General features: G+C 37.1%; 1 protein-coding gene across 6 annotated transcripts in view; it reads left to right on the top strand.

The window, feature by feature from the left end:
* LOC129768731 (uncharacterized) overlaps positions 1–22,020 on the top strand; it is a 168,194-nt gene that overhangs the window by 93,446 nt on the left and 52,728 nt on the right. For all 6 annotated transcript variants that reach the window (XM_055770570.1, XM_055770572.1, XM_055770571.1 and 3 more), the window contains exon 3: positions 7,766–8,082. In XM_055770570.1, coding sequence (XP_055626545.1) covers positions 7,766–8,082 — 317 coding nt within the window. The remainder of the gene's footprint in view (positions 1–7,765; positions 8,083–22,020) is intronic.

Genomic DNA, 22,020 nt, shown 5'->3' with positions numbered 1-22,020 from the left:
GGAGATCGGTATGTGAGCTGGAAGAGAGGAACTAGCTGAATCTTCGACAATATGCTTTTAGAGAAGAATTGAGAACAGATGTATACTTCTCCGAATTGGAAGAATTTTTAGACCAACCACTTAAACAGAATCAACATTGCGAATTGTCGTATCGAAGGCTTATGATACATCAACACAAGAAGATGAACATTTCTGACCGCATGCTACAGTTTCTCCAAAATTTTCTCAAAGATAGAATCTTTAAAGGAAGAATAGGATAAATCATTTCATCGACTCGCTCAACATCAAAAGGAGTTCCACATGGATCGACTTTATGAGTAACTTTGTTCTTGATTGCCCCTATCACATTGTTTAGTTCGGTTCTCACAAATGTTTAAGTGTTGGTTTACGCTGATGATGTAATAATCGTTGCACCCAGAAAACAGCGGAAACGTCTGAGGGCTAAGATATGTATGATGCAGAGCAAGTGGTAGAATGATTGTCATCAGTGGGATTCGAAATAGCTATTTCTAAATGTCAGCTACTGCATACTTGCACAAATCGACGACATCGTGGGAAAGTACCTCACATTACCTTGAATAGCATTTTTGTCTCTTCAGTTAAGCATTTAAGAGTACAAGGCTTGATAATCGATCATAAGATGAGTTTTCTTAAACAATCAGGTGACAGGAAAATTTTTGCAATTTGATTGATTAACATGTTAAAAATTATCGGTGGATGAATCCGAAGTACTCGTGAAACTTTGATTAAAATTGTCAATGCTTTAATCATACCACGTTTGCTTTACGGTTATTGCATGGCGAGCAGAAGAAAGGATGTAGTTATTCCAATACTCTCAACTTACAACAAGACAATACGGATGAATATGGAGCCTCTGGAGCATCTCTAACTTGTCCCACTAGAGAAATATGGTTTGAAAATGTCACTGGGTGTCCTTTTCCACAAATTACTTTTGATGTAGCCCAAAGAAATGGGACTATGAAGCCCCCAAGTTGATTGGTCTATTGCTAACCAAGTAAAAGCAGGTGAAACCCCAGCGAAAGTTCTCGTTGTTTATTATTAAGAAATAGATACAAGGACAAGGATACAAGGACTTTTTGGAAGTATATACCGATGGGTCTAAAGGAGAAGGTAATACTGGCTTTGAAGTTTATTCTACAGGATTCACAATCAATAGCATGTTCAAGGATGACTGTATATTCTCCGCTGAATTAATGGCTTTGAATATAGCAATATCGAAAGTTCCTCTAAAAACAAAATGTGTAATTTTTACTGACAGTGCAAGCAGGCTCGAAGCTCTGAAAGCAGGAACGTCTGTAAACGTTGATTCAAAGATGTGAGGAATAGATAAAACGAAAAACATTATACTGGTCTGGATCCCGTGACATACTGGAATTCCAGCAAGCACAGAGGCGGATCAGTTATCTAACGACGGAAGATTTTCCAGCATACATGAGAATGAATTGACGGGAAGTGAAGCGAAACTTCTAGTCAAAAAACCAATTAGAAAAACAAATCCAGAAAGACTTGGTAGCCAGAATGGAACTCACCAAATCCAGCAACTCAACTAAATGAAATTAAGAAAGACATGAGATCGTACGGACACATACAAGCAAAAAGCATTGACTAGGATCAGAATAGGATATAGTCGCCTTACACACGGATACCTTCTTACTCCATATGAATATCCACCTCTTTTTGTAAAATGTAATGGAACATCACTTTGGAACACTTATGATGCAAATGCGACAAGACAGAAGAAAAATACAAAATTATAGGACCACTAGAAGGTATCTACAAAAACTACAAGGACACAGAAAGCAGAGTACTAATATTTACCAAAGTAATAGGTTTATATAAGCAATTATAAAACCAAGAGTTGTAAGAATTATGTATGATTTAAATAAAATTCATATGCGAATGACTCGTAGGGTTAAAACGTCTAGAATGAAGAAAAAAAAATAAGTTGAAAAAACTATTCAAGCATCAAAAACCTTTTTCAGTTCTTAAGGAACCGAGTGTTGGTGCGAGCGATACGAAATAGTTTGTCGAGTTACCATCTTCGACACGTTCTTCCACTAATATCGGTTTCACCATAGATATCAAAAACTATTCGACGTAGCTCAGCCGAAAATATCTTCTAAATAAGGCCTGCTTCAGTTAGAATCTATACGCAATGTTTTTTTTACGTTCCTACTGGAGGGTCCTGTTTGGAAAGTTCTGATTTGTTTTTTTTGTTTTTGATTTAGAGTTTTCAAAGTTAAGTACAAATAAATTTTTCTCCTTTTTCCACCACAAAAATTCATTACTTTTGAACTACTGAACCGATTCAGATGATTGCTATATCAGATTAAAGCCTATAAGCTAGTTTTCTTTGCAAAAATACACACTTACACTTGCAAAAAAATTGGATTTTTTTTAGTTATAGATTGTATTTACTTATATTATATTTTTTTCTGGAAAACTGAGGTTTTTTACATAATATATCCCAAAATCAGAGAGGCGTTTTCTTTCGTTTTTGAGTTGTGATTTTTCAAAGTTAACCGATGACACAGTCGATGAATCGGTCAAGCAGTTCAAAAGGTATGAGTTTTTGAAAAAGGTCGTTTTTTTGGAAAAAAAGAGGAAAAAAAATGATTTTTCGGACCACTCTAAAATGGAAATGGGCACCCTAATGAAAAGATAAAAAATGGATCTAATATTTTGCGATAAAGAACAAAACTATCACTTTTCGCTAAAATCTGAGAACCACTACAGGCAAACCTGTATTTGTGCGGGGGATAGGAACCGCAAAAAAATCACATTAAAAAATGTACTAAACTTCACCAGTAGCTTTAAAAAATAGTATTCGCTACATAATTTGAAAAAAAAACTTTTTTATAGGTACCGCATAAAAAAATCCTAATCATAAATTCCCAAATCCAAATCCAAATGATTCCATTCGTGATCAACATCCAATTTCCTTTTTTCACTTTAAGGTGAAGGTGGAAGCTAGCCACAAATGGCTGCCCATTGGCGCTCATTTCTTTCATCTCCCTCCCTCACCCCTCGTCCGAAAATCAATAATTTTGCGAAACAGTGTGAAGAAAATGATCGTTCTCGCAAACTTCCCATCAAGTAATATAAACCAAACTCTAATCGATTACTTACAAGATATTAAATTTTCATCTGCTGTCGCACTGTATAGTGAAAAACGTCGGAAAACTCGAGCTAGTTCTCTGAAAGTTAAATTTTCATTATCGGCAATGGTTTAATTTGTATTGGTGAAAGCGTCGTTATTTTTTCGACACTGATGCCAACCAACATCATCGAAACAAATATAAAAACCACCCAATAAAATGTTATTCCTGAATAATAGCATTTCATGTCATGAAAATCAATAGAATAAAATTGTGTTGATATCAATACAATTATTATTTTTACGTTTAATGGGTCTATAATGTAAGTTATAGCAACTTTAACATTAGGTAAGAAAATTGCAGAGCTCGGAACACCGCCACGGCTTCTTATGGTTTCAAAAACAGTAAACGGAAAAGTATTACATTCAATCAAAATGCCTCGGCAAACGAAGAGAAGGGTTAAGGCTCTCCAACGTTAATATGTGAAAACAATACGATCAACGAAGGAAAATGTTAAGGAATTATCAACATCGAGTTACTATGCGGAAGAACTTGTTTATACCAAAAGAGCCCCAATTCGCATGTGTTATAGATTTGCTCATGTTACGCTCGCGTATAATCAGAATTTTAATTCATATGCAAATGCACCTTCTACCGTTCTGAATCATATTTCGGACGCTTAAGGCATATGATGCAGAAAACAGGTCTAAACTTTATGCACAGGTATTATTTGGTAGATATTTTGAATAAATTAGTTCAATATGCTTTTAAGCTTTCTACTTTGGTACCTATTTGATTGAAAGCATAAAAAAAATCATCGAATAAAATACTTTTCAAATGAAGCGAATAAAAATCAAACTTCGGACTCTAAATCATATTTCGGACAGATTGAATGAAATTTGAATAGGACACTTTATTTTGTAATTTTTTGAACGAAAATTACATTACACTTGATTACATCTTATAGTCAACTGCGAAACACTTACCAACCAATCATAGTAAACTGTTAATGATGATGAGAACTGATGAAACACGGGAGAAATTTAAATATTGATGAACGGCTAAATTCTACGTGTTACGCTAAGCAAACGTCAAACACAAACGATAGTGGGCAGTGTTGATAGATTTTTGTCGATTATGTTATAAGTCGAATGTAGTTCTCATATGAAATGATAGTGAAACCAAGGGATTACTCTAAAGAAGCAATTGTGATATTAATTTTATAGTTATATCATCAGTGCATAAAGCATTTCAAGATATTAGAACAAAGTGTCCGAAATATGATTCAGAACGGTATATATATTTATATTTGCAATTGCAATTCCAAGAGCGAACGCGATGGTTGGATTTTTGAGAAGCAACACAGCTCATTTCGATGGCTAAATGGCTAAACAGCTAAATGGCTTTGAAGTCGTTGTACTGTGCGTTTGTCCGAGGGTCTTAAATACGCAGCACAAATCTGGACTTCATATCACGCTGTACATATTCTGCGCATCGAACGTGTTCTGAAATACTTCGTAATGTATGCTCTACGTGGTCTATCCTGGAATGATCCTACCAACCTACTACCCTATGAACAGCGCTGTGCACTTGTTGGAATGCAAACCCTGGAAAGCCGACGATTGGTGCTACAAAGAATTTTTATTTTCGAGTTATTAACGGACAAAAATGTTACCATGTTAGCTGCTTGTTTGGTAGTACAACTATTGACTATAGTTGCCTTATTGATAGTCACCTTAAGTTAGATGAAACTTTTGAGTCACCCTGTTCTTCAGTAGAGCTGTCGCATGTCAACATATAAATAAAAACAAAAAAAAGCTCTCTCGATAACCATTCGTTCGAAGTTCTGTGCGCATCGTATCTAAGGATTTTTTCGTGAAATTTAGTTTATTCAATCTGATATCTTGGATAAATTATCAGATTGAACAACTGTTCACATATTCCAGGATGAGTGAACAGATATTTTGTTTAATCCCAGCGATTAATTCGCATAATAATAACGAATAACGACTTAAAATTTTCTGTTTACTAAAGCTGATATACCTTACCACATTCTGCTCTTGAAGAGGTCCTTTAGTGGCTTTTTCCCTGGAAAAATATACCACAAAAACTAAATCATGCGAAACGTTGTGTTTCATACTACGTTTTTGTATGCATGAAAAAATTTAAATTACTACATGTACCTACTGTAATAGCTATGTAAACAAATTTGTATGAAAAAACACAGAAATCTATCGCGAGTCACCACTTTGCCCCCATCAGGTTTACCACTTTACCTCCACGCCAAAAAATGTTTAATTTCTCAGATTTTTTCCTAATGACGAAAAATGTACTATTTTAATTTTTCATAGTAGAAACCGTTTGCTGTCTTGAACAACAATAAGTTGAGCTATAATATTCTTCGAAAAACGGAGATAGAAGCGGTATGCGGATAATGGAAATGGACATATTCCTTAGGGTGGCCACTGTGCCCCCATAAATGCTGTGCCCAGGATAAATTCGTATGATTTCAACATGATGACTGTTACACCGAACCGTGGTTTTTACGTTTTCGGCTGAAATTAAATTACTGTTATCGGATACACTGAAAAATAAACAAACAGCCTTTTCATTGATTTCATTCCAGCATAGAAGCTTAAATCATTTCAATTTGTAACGTCGTCACACTCGAGCAATTTTGTTAGAGGTACCGACATCGGAACGAACTTTAGCTCCGTTGTCAAATACAAACAAGTTTGCTGCTCTATATACAAATTATAACTCGCTGGTTGTAGAAAAAGAAGCCTATTGGTTACGATGTTTGAACACATATTATGCATAAAGTGTCAGAGTTGACAGAGAATAAATTATATTTTGTTGGTTGAAGCTATTTTTCTCTCTTTCTGTCGACTTCAATAATCTGATTCTGTAGGTCGTGTGTTGCGGGATGGAGGTGGCTGGATGGGCTCACGTACCGCCAAGTCACAGTTCATGGTGTCTCGACATGCATTCTTCATATTCCTTACACACTCGGGCCAACAATTTATATTTGTTTTCTATGTGACCCATGTCGATTCCTCGGAAAATAGCACTGAGTCAAGAAGAAGCAAAAGAGCTAAGCAATAAGATGATGCTCTGAAGGAGCGATGGAATCTTCCTGCAGCCAGCAAATACGAGCGAACAACGCCGCATGGAAATTAATAGACTAGAAAATAATAAATGGTGCAAAGTTTTCCATTTAAACCGAGACACCACAAAATAATAACACGGCACGTATATCCTGTTGTTGTGACTTTCGCTCTTCGCGCTAGATGGAGAGCTTGTCACTCGCATCATTTGAGCCAATTTTTTAAATTTCAATTAAGAAAAATGAGGTTTTCTACTCGTCGTGTTCGAAAACGTTGACCCGGAAGAGTTGAAGGTGTCGTATTTTGTAACATTTACTTGAGAATTGTATCATGGAAGAAAAAACATGTGGCGGTTGTCACAATGATACTAGTCGAAAGATACCGTTCTTTGCACTAACTATTGTTTCCGTTTCAAATTTATATAACAAGACAACACGACTTCAGACGATTAGTTATTGGCAATGGGGTCAAAAGGGTGACCCCGTCTGCTCGGCCAAAGCAACGTCTAGTGAATGCTTATTCCATTCGACGAGAAGAGTATTCGGTTACCCTCCTGATAGCGTTCTGTATTCCAGCTAGGAAGGAACATAAATAATGATCTGGTTGGATTTCACAAGCGCGATGAAGTGAATGGAACGATGATATGGGCGCTGAACGAGTTTGGTAGAGCCATAAACCGAAAATGGAATAAGAATAGATTAAGCGATGTGTGCAACCATGCAACGGTAAACAATAATCTAAAAACATGCATAGAACAACGTTGGTTGTTGGACGAGAAATTGGATTCCATAAACATACCTTATCATACCATAGCCACTCATAGAACCAAATCGCATAGTAAATAGATATGATATGACATTTAACGTCTTTCAAACCGGACTGTATTCGATGCATTTAAAGTGCACGATTTCGACAAGCAAACACCACTGTGCAGAATTTGCTGGAAACAATCGTCTGTTTAGATTTTGTTATCCCATTATCCAACAGATCTGGGTGAAGTGCGGAAAATGTGCTTCTATAACACTAACAATATCAACACCCACCACAACCTCTAGCCTTGTTCTACCAATCAGATAATTACAGTCACACAATTCGACCGCCGCGGCAGTACCCACATTGATTTATCAATCAGGATTATTAGTGATGCCGGTTGTTCGATGACTGACGATGTAGACAGTATACATCGAACGGAGACTGCACCACAATAAACACTTGAGATCCGACAACACTACATAACGGAAAGTGATGTTAAGGAGACAGTTTAAAGATAAAAAGGTTAAAGGTGAACTAATAAAAAATACAGACACCGAAATAATAGAAATCGTTTCTCCCAATTATCGGAAACAGAAACAAATTGTGGACGAAAATGGACGTAGAGATACTTCTAGCGCAATCGATAACTTCACTTCTCTGTAAGGGAACGGAGATTATTACAGCTATTTCATGCATCATGGAACATCGTCTATATTCCGAACATTTGGAACCAGTATTAGAAAAGTTAATTAATATATTCTATTTTTCTCTGTTTGTCTTTTGTAGGAAAGATATCGTTCAAGGAAAACAGTGATATGATTTTCCGCACCACGTTCTTCCTGCTGTCACCACACATTCCCAGTGAGAAGAACATGTTACAAACCAAAGGGAATGAAAATAGTGATAACCAGAATAGTTTAGGTAGTACTGACAGTGCCGAGAGTGATTCTAGTGCGTTTGAGCTTAACAGTGAAAGTGAAGATTTACTGAAGTATTACAAAACACCAATGCAATTTGGGACAGATAATTCCACAATGGTGACAGCGCAGGTCGGATCAATGGCACACATACCGTGTCGGATACATCACATAGGAGAAGGTGTGGTAAGTATTTTTCTAAATTAATTGGACTCCGGTTTGAATTTCATAAATTGTTGCTCACGCTTTCGTTCTGGATTACAGTTTTTAGATTATTTGAAGTTTAATCATATTAAGCAAATATGTATTTTTACTGTGTCTGTATTCAAATAGTACTCTACAAAATCATAAAAAATGATTGATTGACATATATACATGCATTGTTTGGATCGGCAAATCACACATTGAATGTTTTATTGTACCTTTGCAAGTAGAAATACTCCTTTTTGTGAGAAAACTATTCTCAACTAAACGAGACTCAAGAATACCCATGTTTATGTGATGGATAGATTTACTGGAGTTGTAATATCAATTGGATGCAAAACCCACGTTTACTAAAAATGAGAGAACCTAAGTTTCCTCGAGCAGACGAGTGCTTTGATCGCTTTTTCCTTGAAATGAAACTGAAAAATAGCGAATATCGCAAATGCTCTCTATTTGGAGCGAAACTCGAGGTTTTTAAATAGTTGAACAAGGTAGGGGAACCGCGTGTAATACGGACAGTGGGGGTAATATGGACAGGTGGTTGATTTGTATAGTTACATTTTGAATTTCAGATGTTATTCTATAATATTTAAGCCACCCTAAAGCAATAAATACTGATCAAAAGTAGAAAAAGGAAACAAAAACCGAAAATCATGCATGGTTCCGCGAGTGGATGTAATTTTAGCTGCTTTTATATTAAGCATTTTGAGTGGTTTAATATAAAAATTCAATTCGCTGATGGTTATATTTCGGTTTGGGAGTTAACAGAAAAGCGATATTAGGTATGTACGGAAAAGTAAGTTCATTTTTGAGTGGAAAATTTAAATTATTGAAATAATTGTGCTGGTGGGGTAAAACGGACAGTTACCAGTGGGAGTGAGATGGACTGTGAAAAGTCTGTTCAATCTATTCATAAGGAATGTCCTGCGTCTTTAAATGAAAATCAAATCGCCAAATGTGAACTGTTTAGAAGTTGACTTGAACCAAAAGCAAAATAGTTGAGGGTCTGTCCGTTTATGCTGCTGAAAAGCACGATATCACTTCTAGGTCGATTAATTCGATTTTCTCATCATTTAACGGACATTCGTAATGAGTTTAGCCCTTGGATGAATAAAATTATTCCTTTCGCGATCGATAAACCTCTACGCTTCATATAGGGGTAGTGGGGGTAAAGTGATCACGTGGGGTAAAGTGGTCACCTGCTTGTTTGATAGTATAACTATTGAGTATTGACACCGTATTGATAGTCATCTTATGTTTGAAGAATTTGATGACTTTTGAGTCACCCTGTACTACAGCGGAGCTGTCACATGTCAAGAAATAAATGAAAATAAAAACAAAGCTCTCTCGGATGCCATTCGGCCGTAGTTTTGTGCGTTTCGAATTGAAGGAATTTCTAGTGAAATTTAGTTTATTATGCTGATATTTGCGATAAATCAACAGTTTGAACAACTGTTCACATATTTTAGGGGAGTTGAACAGATATTTTGTTCAATTTCAGCGATTATTTCGCATATTTCTCATCTCGTTGTTTGGGGGGCAAAGTGGTCAGTGGAGGATTACTAGTGATAATGTTCTGTTGATAAGCTGATAAAGCTTATCTCCTTCTGCTCCTATTAGGGTTCCTTTTGTGGTTTTGACCCAGGAAAAATATGCCACCCCAACCAAAATCAAGCCTCATTTTGAAAAACGTTATGTGTTTCTTACTACGTTTTTGTACGTATGAGAAAATTTCAATTACGATTCTAGGTGAATAGGCCTAGCTCATTTCATACATGTACCTGCTATTTCAATAATGATTTGAACAAAATTGGTGAAGAAAACATGCATAAATCTATCTCTTCTGGCGTGATATGTGCGAGTGACCACTTTACCTCCTCACTAAAAAAATGTTCGATATTTCAACCTTTCTTTTAATAATGAAAAATGTAATATTTACAATTTTCATAATAAAAGCCGCTTATTATCTTGAACTATCTTGAACTACAATAAGTTGAGCTACAATATTCTTCGAAGAACGGGAATTTTAGTAATATGTGGAAACAGAAATGGGCATCTTCCTTAGGGTAACCACATTCCACCCCCCCAGTTCCCCTATTACAAACCTGTCCATATTCCCCCCACTATATGTCCATATTACCCGCATCGAAAAAAAAAGTTGTACTTTTCGGTCTGTTTTAATTTCAGTAAAAAACATTGAAAACTCTTTTTTATAAAATATTTGACCAATTAGGTAGAAAAACAGTATATTGAATTGCAAGAAACTGCATCAAAGTTTTGGGAAACATGAGTTTCCAAAGATATAATTGAAGTTCTTCTTAAGATGTCCGTTTTAGCCCCACCTTCCCTACTTTGTTTTTCACAGAACAATACTAACATATTTTTGAAGCTCAATGTCAAATGAAAAAATGACACATTGTCAAATCGACGGAATGCATACCCTGCTAGTAGTATCTAAAAGACCAATCAAACAATGTCAACCTGCACACTTGACTTTTTCCAGAACTCAGATCACATCCTTTGAATCAACAAACATTGAATCCACAGATTATATAAACGTTGATTTTATACAGGCGACTATCCGGCCTCGAAACTAGCCGGATATCCGTTATCCGGTATTCGGCCAAACTACTATCCGTTCCATCACCAATTTAGGGCCACCAACATCCTGCTAGATATCACATCGTCGAACTTAAACTTAAAAAAAGCTTAAAGGTGGTAACTTTGATAAGTGGAACAAAAAACGTGGAAAACTACAAAAAGTGTTTGTGTTTGAAGACGCCGAAAACTGATGAGACTGTCAAAAGTGAAAGTTACCAAAAACAATTATTCGAATTGAACCTTGCTCTGCACCAAAAAATGGGTGGGTTATAACTATGACGTCAACCTTGCGGTTATGATGTGGGACTACCGTTGGCTCAGTAATCATTTGTTTGTATTGAATTAACAATTTTCGAATTCAATTGAATTCAACATATTAGCTTTGTATGTAAAAAATTGGAACAAATGCCAAGTAACATCAATTCATGCATTGTAATAGATTATGTTATTCGTTACAAGTAAATTTGATGACAACATTTTACCTCATCACATGGTATGCATAAAAATTCAGTGAGCACAAGATATGAGACATATCTGCCAATGCAGTCTTGAATAAATAATCGAGCCAAAGCCTTGTGTTCGTACCCACTTTTGTAGCCCGTGTTAGGACAACACATTCCGAAGTGCAACAAAAAACATACAGAATACAAAATTTTCCCCGGCTTGTATGTATCAACAACTTCGCAGGCTCCTCAGTTTAGAAGTACGTATTAGGGAAATATATTGCGGTCTGCATAAAGGCAAGCGTGTACAAAAATACTCGCCGCTAGCATGTATGTGCTAGAGACGAATGAACTGAGAAGTTCAAAGCCTCTCAAAAACAACCAACCAACCATGCATTTGCAATGCCGATTTCCCCAGGCTGCTTGGTTTATATGTTTGAGTTGGGAAAAACGGGCCAATCAAAACGTGGCAGTTAGGGCGTTTAGATAAAGCTTAACATTTTACATTGTTTATCTCATCTAAAATAACATTTTATTGATATTGATAGATGCGTAGAAATATTAGGGGAAAAGTTGTACATTATTTGTAGGTGAAATTCAAAACTATGTATATCAAACATGCACCGTTTTGTTGTAAATTTTTTTGCCATTCTAAAAGTAGCTTCATAATGTCTCTATCATAGAAGTCTTGGTCATTATCGGCGAGATAATTTAGCAATACACAGTCAACTCTCCCTAACTCGATGTTCTGTATCTCAATGTTTTCTCTAACTCGATGGATTTCATGGCACCTTCGATTTTACAAGCATTGTTCTTTCCATAACTCGATGCCTCCCTTAAAGGGTGTGTCACATCAAATTGCATCACGGAAAAAACGCTGTAGAAATTCGCCCAGTAGACCGATCCTTTTGAAAATTTTAGACAGTAAAATAAAAACTATTAAACAACTTTTGGCATTTTCTTTTTATTCATACTTCGAGCCCAAGCCCGTATGCTCGCACCTTCCTCTTTACCCCGTTCATAAGGTTCTGTACAACGTCAGGTTGTAGTTTTTTTTGAACAGAAATCCATTTTCTCTTGAAGTCCGCCTCCGATTTGACAACTTTTGGGTTCTTCCGGAGGGCGTGCTTCATAATCGCCCAATATTTCTCTATTGGGCGAAGCTCCGGCGCGTTGGGCGGGTTCATTTCCTTTGGCACGAAGGTGACCCCGTTGGCTTCGTATCACTCCAACACGTCCTTTGAATAGTGGCACGAAGCGAGATCCGGCCAGAAGATGGTCGGGCCCTCGTGCTGCTTCAATAGTGGTAGTAAGCGCTTCTGTAGGCACTCCTTAAGGTAAACCTGCCCGTTTACCGTGCCGGTCATCACGAAGGGGGCGCTCCACTTTCCGCAAGAGTAGATCGCTTGCCACACCATGTACTTTTTGGCAAACTTGGATAGTTTCTGCTTGCGAATCTCCTCCGGAACGCTGAATTTGTCCTCTGCGGAGAAGAACAACAGGCCCGGCAGCTGACGAAAGTCCGCTTTGACGTAGGTTTCGTCGTCCATTACCAGGCAATGCGGCTTCGTCAGCATTTCGGTGTACAGCTTCCGTGCTCGCGTCTTCCCCACCATGTTTTGCCTTTCGTCGCGGTTAGGAGCCTTCTGAACCTTGTATGTACGCAGGCCCTCCCGCTGATTGATCCGCTGGACGAATGAACTTGACAAATTCAGCTTATTGGCGACATCCCGGACCGAACTTCTCGGCTCACGTCTAAACTGCTTAGCTACGCGCTTGTGATCTTTTTCACTGACGGAGCATCCATTTTTGCCGTTCTTCACCTTCCGGACGATGGTTAGGTTCTCGAAGTATCGTTTTAGTACTTTGCTGACCGTGGATTGGACGATTCCCAGCATCTTACCGATGTCCCGATGTGACAACTCCGGATTCTCGAAATGAGTGCGCAGGATTAATTCACGACGCTCTTTTTCGTTCGACGACATTTTTCCAAATTTACGAAAAATTGACAGTGAAGCATGGCTAACGTGATCTATACACTCTTATCTGTTTATAAGCGAAAGCTGAAGATATAATTCCTAAAAATTAAATTTCTACAGCGTTTTTTCCGTGATGCAATTTGATGTGACACACCCTTTACTCGATGGGTTTTGATTCATTTCTCCATGGATTTTCACCTCTCTAACTCGATTGATTTTCGCGTACATGTTTTTGTGCGTTATTACCTCTGATTTCAATTGTTCTTGAAAGTTAAGACGGAGTGTTCGTGTCATCAAGCAATTTCTTTTCAAGTATGAAAAACCACGAAAAATCTTGCAAGCGAACAAGTATAACGCTAACCATTGCGCAACGTTTGAGCATCATCAAGATGGTCGAAAAGTATGGACGGAGGGGCTCTGAAGCTGCAAATGATTTCAGTATTGCACAAAGTACGGTATCAACACTATTCAAACTAAAGTAAAAATGTAAAAATCGGAATGGAAAATTGAATCTATACATATAAGGTTGGTCGGAATCGGAAAGCTTGAGCGGTCAATGAATTTTTGTCTTATCAAGCCAGAGAGAATAATTTACCTCTCTATTCTTCGGGACATGGCTTGCGAATTTGTCCAGAAACTGGGAATTCCCAACTTTAAAGCACAACCAACAACGAAGGGAGCGAAACTACCGTTGCTGATCAATGGAAAGAGTAAAAACAAACGATGTTTCAATAAGAAGAAGTTATTACTAGTGATATACGAGAGCAACACCAAGCAATGGATGGCCTTAATGCTTTTTGAGGAACGGATCACGCAATTTGACGAAAAATTTTCCAATGAAATAGACAGGTATTATTTCTGGAATTATGTGTAATGGTAATGTATCATACTTATATCTATTTCTTCTCAAAGGTGGTCATGTTCGTTGATAACAATACAGCGCAACCAAAATCTCTCCGACCAAAGCTCAAATCGATAAGTTTACAATTTTTCCACAAATCTTTACTTCCGTAGCTCAGCAGCTGGACCTAATCAAGAACCTGAATCAGTACTATCGTCATCTTCGATTAATTAGTTCGATTGGTTAAACGAAGACTGCAAGTAATGGAGGATATTTGTCCTTTTCCAACTTCATGTTATTCAGCATTCTTACTGTATTTTAATGCACTCTAGGACCCTTCAGATATACCGGAATTGGATGCAATTAAAATACTTTCACCCTCTAAAATAAATAAGGTTAAATCTGAGACTATTTAAAATTGCGTCAGGAAGCCGAATTTTCCTTCAATGGTGATGGTGATATTCCGCTGGCATAATTATTGCATCGTTAGCTTGCTGATGTCGACAGTACAATACCGTTCGATTGCTTAATGTCTTTTAATGATTAGTGCAAAAAGTACCAAAATGTGATTTGCTGTGATCTGATGTCAGATACCGATATACTGGAAAGTGTTGAAAAAGCTGAGAAAAACGCTGAAGATAGTAGTTCTGTTGAGATGGAGAATATTCAGGAAGGTTCAGATGCTTGTGTCGAGATTACATCTTCGAACGTTGAATCAAACCTGAAGAATATGTCCGGAATACTGAAATGAACTGAAAATGTTCCTGTGAAACTATTCGAACATTTCTTTGTGATTGAACAGTTCCTGCGTGATCGTTACAATTCAAATGAAAGTAACAGAAAGGTTCTGTATCTCGATACCTCCCTAATTCGATGGTCCCCTTGGATATCGAGTTAGGGAGAGTTGACTGTATTATTACAATCTTCTCTTGAACACAATTTATTATCACTTAATCGCTTGATGCCAGGTCCGGACTATATGGTGAATGCATTAAAACATATCATTCAAGCTCTCGGAATTGTGTGGCCTTGCGTTGTCCTGATGGAACACAACGTCTCTTCTGTTGGCCAATTCTGGATGTTTCCGGTCGATCACTAGATTCAAACGGTCCATTTGTTGAGAGTAGAGATCTGAATTTAGTTTATTGCACTAAAAAACAAATGAAAAAAAAATTTAAAAAAAATATTTTAAAAAACAAATATTAAAAAAAAATCAATTGTACGTATTTTACTGTTGCAGTATCGGTACCATAAACACCATTCACAATTTAAGCGGCCTGGCTTGCATTTTCGCCTTTACAAAAGAAAAATAAATGTACCGAATTTTCTATTTGTTGACCTCCATCGTTAACACCCTGTAACTCACAACTGATTGAAACAAACAAAGAAAAGGACAGCAAAAGATTTTGTATTGGGGTTAAATGTCACTTTTACAACGAGCCCAAACTTGAAATTGTATGATCGATATAAGGCGAGATATGGATCACTAAAGCCTGTAACCGTTGGTTCTAAGTACTAATTTGGGCTCCAAATTCCAACATATATTTATTCATAACGGATGTTTTAGAAAAATCGTCATAAATACCCACCGCCTGTTGCTTGTGAACAGTTGGCCGAATAGTAAACGGTGTGAGCCCTGGGTAAAAATGCCCACCGCGAAATACGCTTCATTGGACCATCTGCCATTCAACAGAGCTGCAAACTAGAGAAAACATAAATGAACTCACACAAAAGAAAAAAAAGAAAAGCTCAGTAAAGAACAGTGCCGGCGAACGATTTCCACCATCAAGGAAATAGGAAGTGCGCGCCGGAACCAGTAAATTTTAATAGTGCTAGAGTGCATCGAAAGCAATTAGAGAAGATAGAGAAAGATTGTTAAAAGAAATAAAAGAAATTATAAGAGAAAAGATAGGAGAGCTAAAAAGAATCGGAGAACTGGAAGAGAGAAAAAAGGTCCTGGATAGAATAGGGACAGAAGTAAACTAATGAGTAGGTTTAAAAGGAAGGAATAAAAGAATAAATTTATATGAAACCCACATTTATCTCCTCCATAGCTATTTAGGAAATTCCCGTTTTTTGGACTCGAAAGGAGACGCCAGTCTTCGTTCTCGATTGGTCGGCGGAGTTGGCTAGCATTGATCAACCTTTGAAAGATATTTGATTGTGGGAGTAGTTGGTGGCTTTAGAGGAATGCGTAGGTCTTGTGAAGAAGGATAATGTTCTGCATGTTCTGTGTTTAGGTTTTCATTTTAATTTCAATTAAATCTACTTATATAATATTACTAACAACTAATTGAACAATCATATAAGTCCTATTGCTATTAACATTGAGAAAGATTAATAATGAACAATTTTTTGAGGAATGAACGAGAAATATGATAGTTGAAATTAGTACTACAAAGGTTAAACACACTAGTATGTGCCGTACAGATTCGTTATATGCATAATTTGTTCGTGTTGTGGAGAGATATAGAATGTTTTGGGTACGCAAATTCCGGCGATTAATGTTAAAATTAATCTTTCGGAGGAGCTCATGACAATCAGTAGAGTAGTGCGTGGCAAAGGTGCGCATTGGCCATTTTGGAGCAAACGAGCATAAAATTTCGACAACAGTGTATTCGTTTGATACATTATTACACCAGCAGCTCACACATATAAAAAAGTTACATTTCATAAAAGTGGCAAAAAGTTATGAGGTAAGAAGAGTTTTGCGATGTTTTGATCTAATTTTTTCAGTTTTGGATATGACGATTTACTTACCTAAAATAACTGGAAAGTTCGAAACTACACTGTCAAGGAAACCGTCATTCTATAGTAGATGATAGTGCGTATTCGTTTTTGTGGAAAAGTTCAAGAGCTTTTTTTTTAAAAATTCGATATGTTCAAAAATTGCTTGTGGGGATAAGGTGCGCAGTGGATGTGGGTAAAAGCTCGCACTAGCGTTTTGCTCTAATAAAAAATTATAAAATGTTCTCAACAAAATTTCTAACGGGACCCACAAGAAGAAAACTGATTTGAAGAAATGCACTCCAGAAATGCTCAAATGACCCGACAAAGGCTTCGAAGTGTCGGATTGCGGCAGACCTCGGTATTTGTGAATCAGCTCCGAGGAAGAGGCTGAAGGTGATTTGTGATTTGAATCTTCTTTTATTGACATTTCTACATCTGCTGGAATGTGTCAGTGTCAGCACCTAGTGCGGTTCAGATAGGTATTTACGAGTGAGCAGTCTGAGGATCTGCAGGCCACTGGACAAAGTTTTTTATGGTATGACTCTCAAAGATTTACGGCGCATGGCGTTCGATTTTTCGGAAGCCAACAACCTCCAGCACGAATTCAACAAAGTTGCGAAACTAGCAGGAAGAGATTGGGCTTCTAGCTTCATGTCGAACCACCGTCTGTCTCTTCGAACCCCACAACAGCGCAACGAAGCAACAGCGCTCCAAGGCAAAGCGTCGGAATCCTCAGAACCGAAATCCAAGATAAGGAATAAAAATAAACAATCGCTTAAACATGGATTTCAAATGAAAAATGTTTTTGTTTTTTCAATAACGAATTCAATAACGGTTATGTTTCGTTTATGTTTATGGTTTCATAATGAACTTAAAATCAATATTGTTGTTTTTTTCAACAATGAGTTTCAAATGAATCAAGTGAAGGTAACTATGCATTTATAAACTTGATCTATATAAATAAAAATGATTTGGTGTCCATTCCTCACGATTTAACTCAAGAACGGAGTCACGGATTTAAACAGTCAGTATCAGGATTGATGCGTCTTAGTCTGCATCAGATTTATATGTCAAAAAAGAAATTATATACCGCGAGTATAGATTACGCACACAAAAATAATTTCTGTGGGAACTTGAGTATTCGAATGATTTACATCAATATATCAATTGTGGGTGGGACGAAGTTCGCTGGGTCAGCTAGTTTGCTAATAAAAACGAATTCTGATTCAAATGTTGGACATTTTCGGATATCTTATATTGTCAGTCTCCTTCCTCCCAAAAATGTCCACGTGGTATGTTCGACCATAACACCCACTCTTCTCCACCCATAAAAAACACAGAACACCCCCCTACTGGCCAGCTGGACGGTGCTTACACTATCTATCAATGATGCTTCTACCGCTTCTGATGATAAAGCATTTATTTTTGGTATAAGTTATCTCAGAAGTTCAATTCAATAAGTGCGCACCTTTGCCCCGTACGGTGCGTACCTTTGCCTCCACTATGGGGCAAAGGTGCGCATTTGTCTTTTTTTATTTAATATATTACAAATACATTTGTCCAATTACGACATCCCTTCGTGAGACTAGTAAGTCTAGCACAACGGTACTCAACTTTTTTTTCATAGGGGCCACAAACACGTGTTATTATTGTGTCGCGGACCGCAAATAAATAAATAAATAAGAATGATCTCCAAGCCACGACCGCATTGTTAACATAGAACTACGAAATCATTGCCGGAGAGTAGAAACATCAAAGTAATATATTAATAAAAAAATTTGATACAAATATTTGATAGCAATGGCAAGGGCCGATAAATAAATGCGTGAAGAGCGCGAACTTTTCGCGAAGCAATTTGAGAAGATTGTCAAATTGATTCCAAGCATTAAAATGTACTATTGATTACTCGCTGTCTGGAGAACTGAAACTGAAATACTGATCTTGAATATCCAGGTAGTTTTTCAGTATCTCTTAGCAAAATTACATCTTCAACGCAGAACGAAGCATCTCAGAAGACGTAGAACGGCAATAGGAAATTCGAATTTCTTTTCTGCTTTAATTTTGCTCTACACTATGCTTGTTTCTTATTCAAACTGAAGAATTCTGAAGATCCATTCTGCAGAGAAAAAAATTTTCAACACAGTATCAAAATAGAAATTGAGATTAGCCAGGGCGAGCACAATATATAAAGAACTTTCACTGATAGCCAACGACATGCATCAACAAATCTTGACCACGAAGGACTCATATTCATAGATTTTGGTGATTTAAATAGTTCTATTGTAACAAACTTTTGGGTCTAGTACTTAGCTCTTCGCCCGATGGTCGCAAGAGAGATTACTTATCGTGTAGTACATTCTCGTAAACGGCTGCTGTCAAAATTTCAGCCGAATCGAACTCGTAGTTTTGTTTCAACCGTGGAAATTCCGCCTTCGCCACGGCCAAATTGGTCGAATTGCACTACGAACTGCTACGGAGAATACGTATTCTCCAGATTTGGCCCCGTGTAACTTTTTTCAAGTGTATCGAGCTAAAAGGAGACTATGTTGAGAAATAAAACGTCGCTTTTCCAAAATTTTTGTTTTTTTGTAAGCTATGTACTTTGGACTGCCCTCGTAACTCGTAGACATTTGATTCTTCGAATGAATCATATCAGGCGAATCCATTCAACCGACAAAAAGGTATTAACAGTTTTGTGCGTTGCTCCCTAAACGTAACGTTCTGGTTTTAGAAAATTTTAAACTTATACCCCAGTACAGATTCAAATGTGATGGGATTCGAAAAAAACAGAGGCACTTCTCACCAGACGGCGTACAAATCGACGTTGTGTCCCCACCGAACAAAATGTATGATGCCGATATATATCTTTCATTCTTCCTTCAATCGAGCAAAACCGCTGTGTGACACCAGCATTGAGAAAGACTACTGTCTGATAATTGGAGCGAGACGACTTGAATGATGATGTTGTTTTAAATTATAGAGGGTTTAAAATTCATCAGTTCATTCGCCTCTAGCCTTGAAAAAGATCAACCTGGAAAAGTAAACTAAACACTCGGCCTTATGAAAAATGATTTCGAAAGCCTCCCTGCTGTCTGGTCCCTAGTCAGATAACTGATAATTTGTGAATACTGTAATTTGAATTCGCGAATGACTTGTTCACACTTAATTAATAGAATACGGTGGAGCTTAGATTGCAATGTTTTCTCTATCCACATTGTCCTTAGAACAAATGCTGCATTTGCACTTCGAATGACAGATTTATGCTCATCCGATTAGCAGTGATATTTAAATATTAAAATATAAAATTAATTATATTAAAATTAAACTTTAAACGTATATGGGTTAGGGAACCGTAATGTATTACGTTCCGGAAAAAATAGAGAATTTCCGATTCGATAGGAATGCAATCCATCAAAATCCGTTCAGAGCTAAAATAATAATTAACGTTAAAACTATTTCATAAAAATGTGACGTGCTTTCTGATTTGATAGCAACGATAAACGTAGTTATATGTCTAATCTATATAAATAAAAATGATTTAGTGTCCGTTCCTCACGATTTAACTCAAGAACGGAACAACGGATTTGGACAGTCAGTATTAGGATTCAAGTGTCTCAGTCTGCGTCAGGTTTATATGCTAAGAAAATTATGAAAGCCATTCGGAATGTTGAAAAATTGAAAAGTCATTTTTTGGCAAGTTTTGTATATCTGTATAAATAAAAATGATTTGGTGTCCGTTCCTCGCGATTTAACTCAAGAACGGAGCAACGGATTTTAACAGTCAGTATCAGGATTGAAGTGTCTCAGTCAGCATTAGGTTTATATGCTAAACAATTATGAAAACCATTCGGAATGTTGGAAAATTGGAAAATCATTTTTTAGCATGTTTTGTATAGCTATATAAATAAAAACAATTTGGTGTCCTCACGATTTATCTCAAGAACGGAGCAACGAATTTGAACAGTATCAGGATTGAAATGTCTCAGTCTGCGTCAAATGCATTTGCCAAAAAAGAAATCATATGCTGCGAATATAGATCGAGCACAGAGAAATAATGTTCGGGGATCGTGAGTGTTCGAAATTATATAAATCAGAGAAGCAATTGTGGGCGGGACGAAGTTTGCCGGGGCAGCTAGTAGGTAATAATTTCATATTTATTCATTAACGTGAACAAGATTAGCCCGGATTAAATATATTTATTAAATATTTAATCTACTAATATTACTTAATGGTAACGGATCAGATGGGCCAACCAAAAGAGACCGGTGGGCCGCCGGTTGAGTATAGCTGGCCTAGCCCAATCAGCTTGCAGCGATCCTCGTAGCTGGGGAGTTTCATTGAATCATTCCACGGAAGATTACGTAGGGCGAAACGAATAAATTTTCGATGAACTGACTTCACACGTTAAATATTATTTTGGTAGTACGGTGACCACACTACACAAGCATATTCGAGAGTCGAACGAATCAACGCACAATAGAGAGACTTGATGCAGTGTATATCTTTAAAATGTTTGGTAATACGAAAAATAAAACCAAGAGTTTTAGACGCTTTAGAGGTGATAAAAGATATGTGTTCGCAAAAAGTTAATTTAGAGTCCAGACCCCAAGATCTTTGATAATTTCGACACGGTTCAATGTTTGGCCATGCAGCCTATATTCGTATTTTACCAACGATCGTTTAGGTGAAAATGACAATACCGAACATTTCGATGGATTCAAACACATTCTGTTGGTAACGCACCATTCGGCAAAAATGTACTATTGTTGTTAAAGATTTTCAGCATCGCCAATGCTGTTCACTGGGTAGAAGTTTAAAATCATCTGCATATGATAGTTTGCAGCACCTTAAGCTAAAATTTATATCGTTGAGATATAGCAGGAAAATGTACGGACCAAAATGACTGCCTTGAGGGACGCCAGATGTAACTCGGAAAGAACCAGATATTGTGTCACCGATTTTTATCGACATAACGCGATCCGCGAGATAGAATGTAGTCAATCCTAGAAAGGACCATCGAATCCAAGGCGTCGAAGCCGTGCCGTGCCAAACAAAAATGGCACAGAAATAGCGTGCCATGACACGGGACATGGCACATGACACTTTAAGGGGTGACCCTCGAAAAAATCGTTTTTTTTGCATTTTTGGAAGCTTATGGTCCTTAGAAATTTTGTCCTGAAAGAATTGTTCAATATTTGATTTCGTTGGAAAGTTACAGCCGAAAGTATGAGGTGAACTCAAGGGATATATTCTGTGCGAATTTTTGAACGTGTTTTTCTCAAAACCATGTTTTTTCAGATGGTGGTATCGATATCTCAGGATCTAC

This window comes from Toxorhynchites rutilus, chromosome 2 (assembly GCF_029784135.1).
Source record: "Toxorhynchites rutilus septentrionalis strain SRP chromosome 2, ASM2978413v1, whole genome shotgun sequence".
Classification (NCBI taxonomy): domain Eukaryota; kingdom Metazoa; phylum Arthropoda; class Insecta; order Diptera; family Culicidae; genus Toxorhynchites; species Toxorhynchites rutilus.
This window is presented reverse-complemented; position numbering and strand designations above follow the sequence as displayed.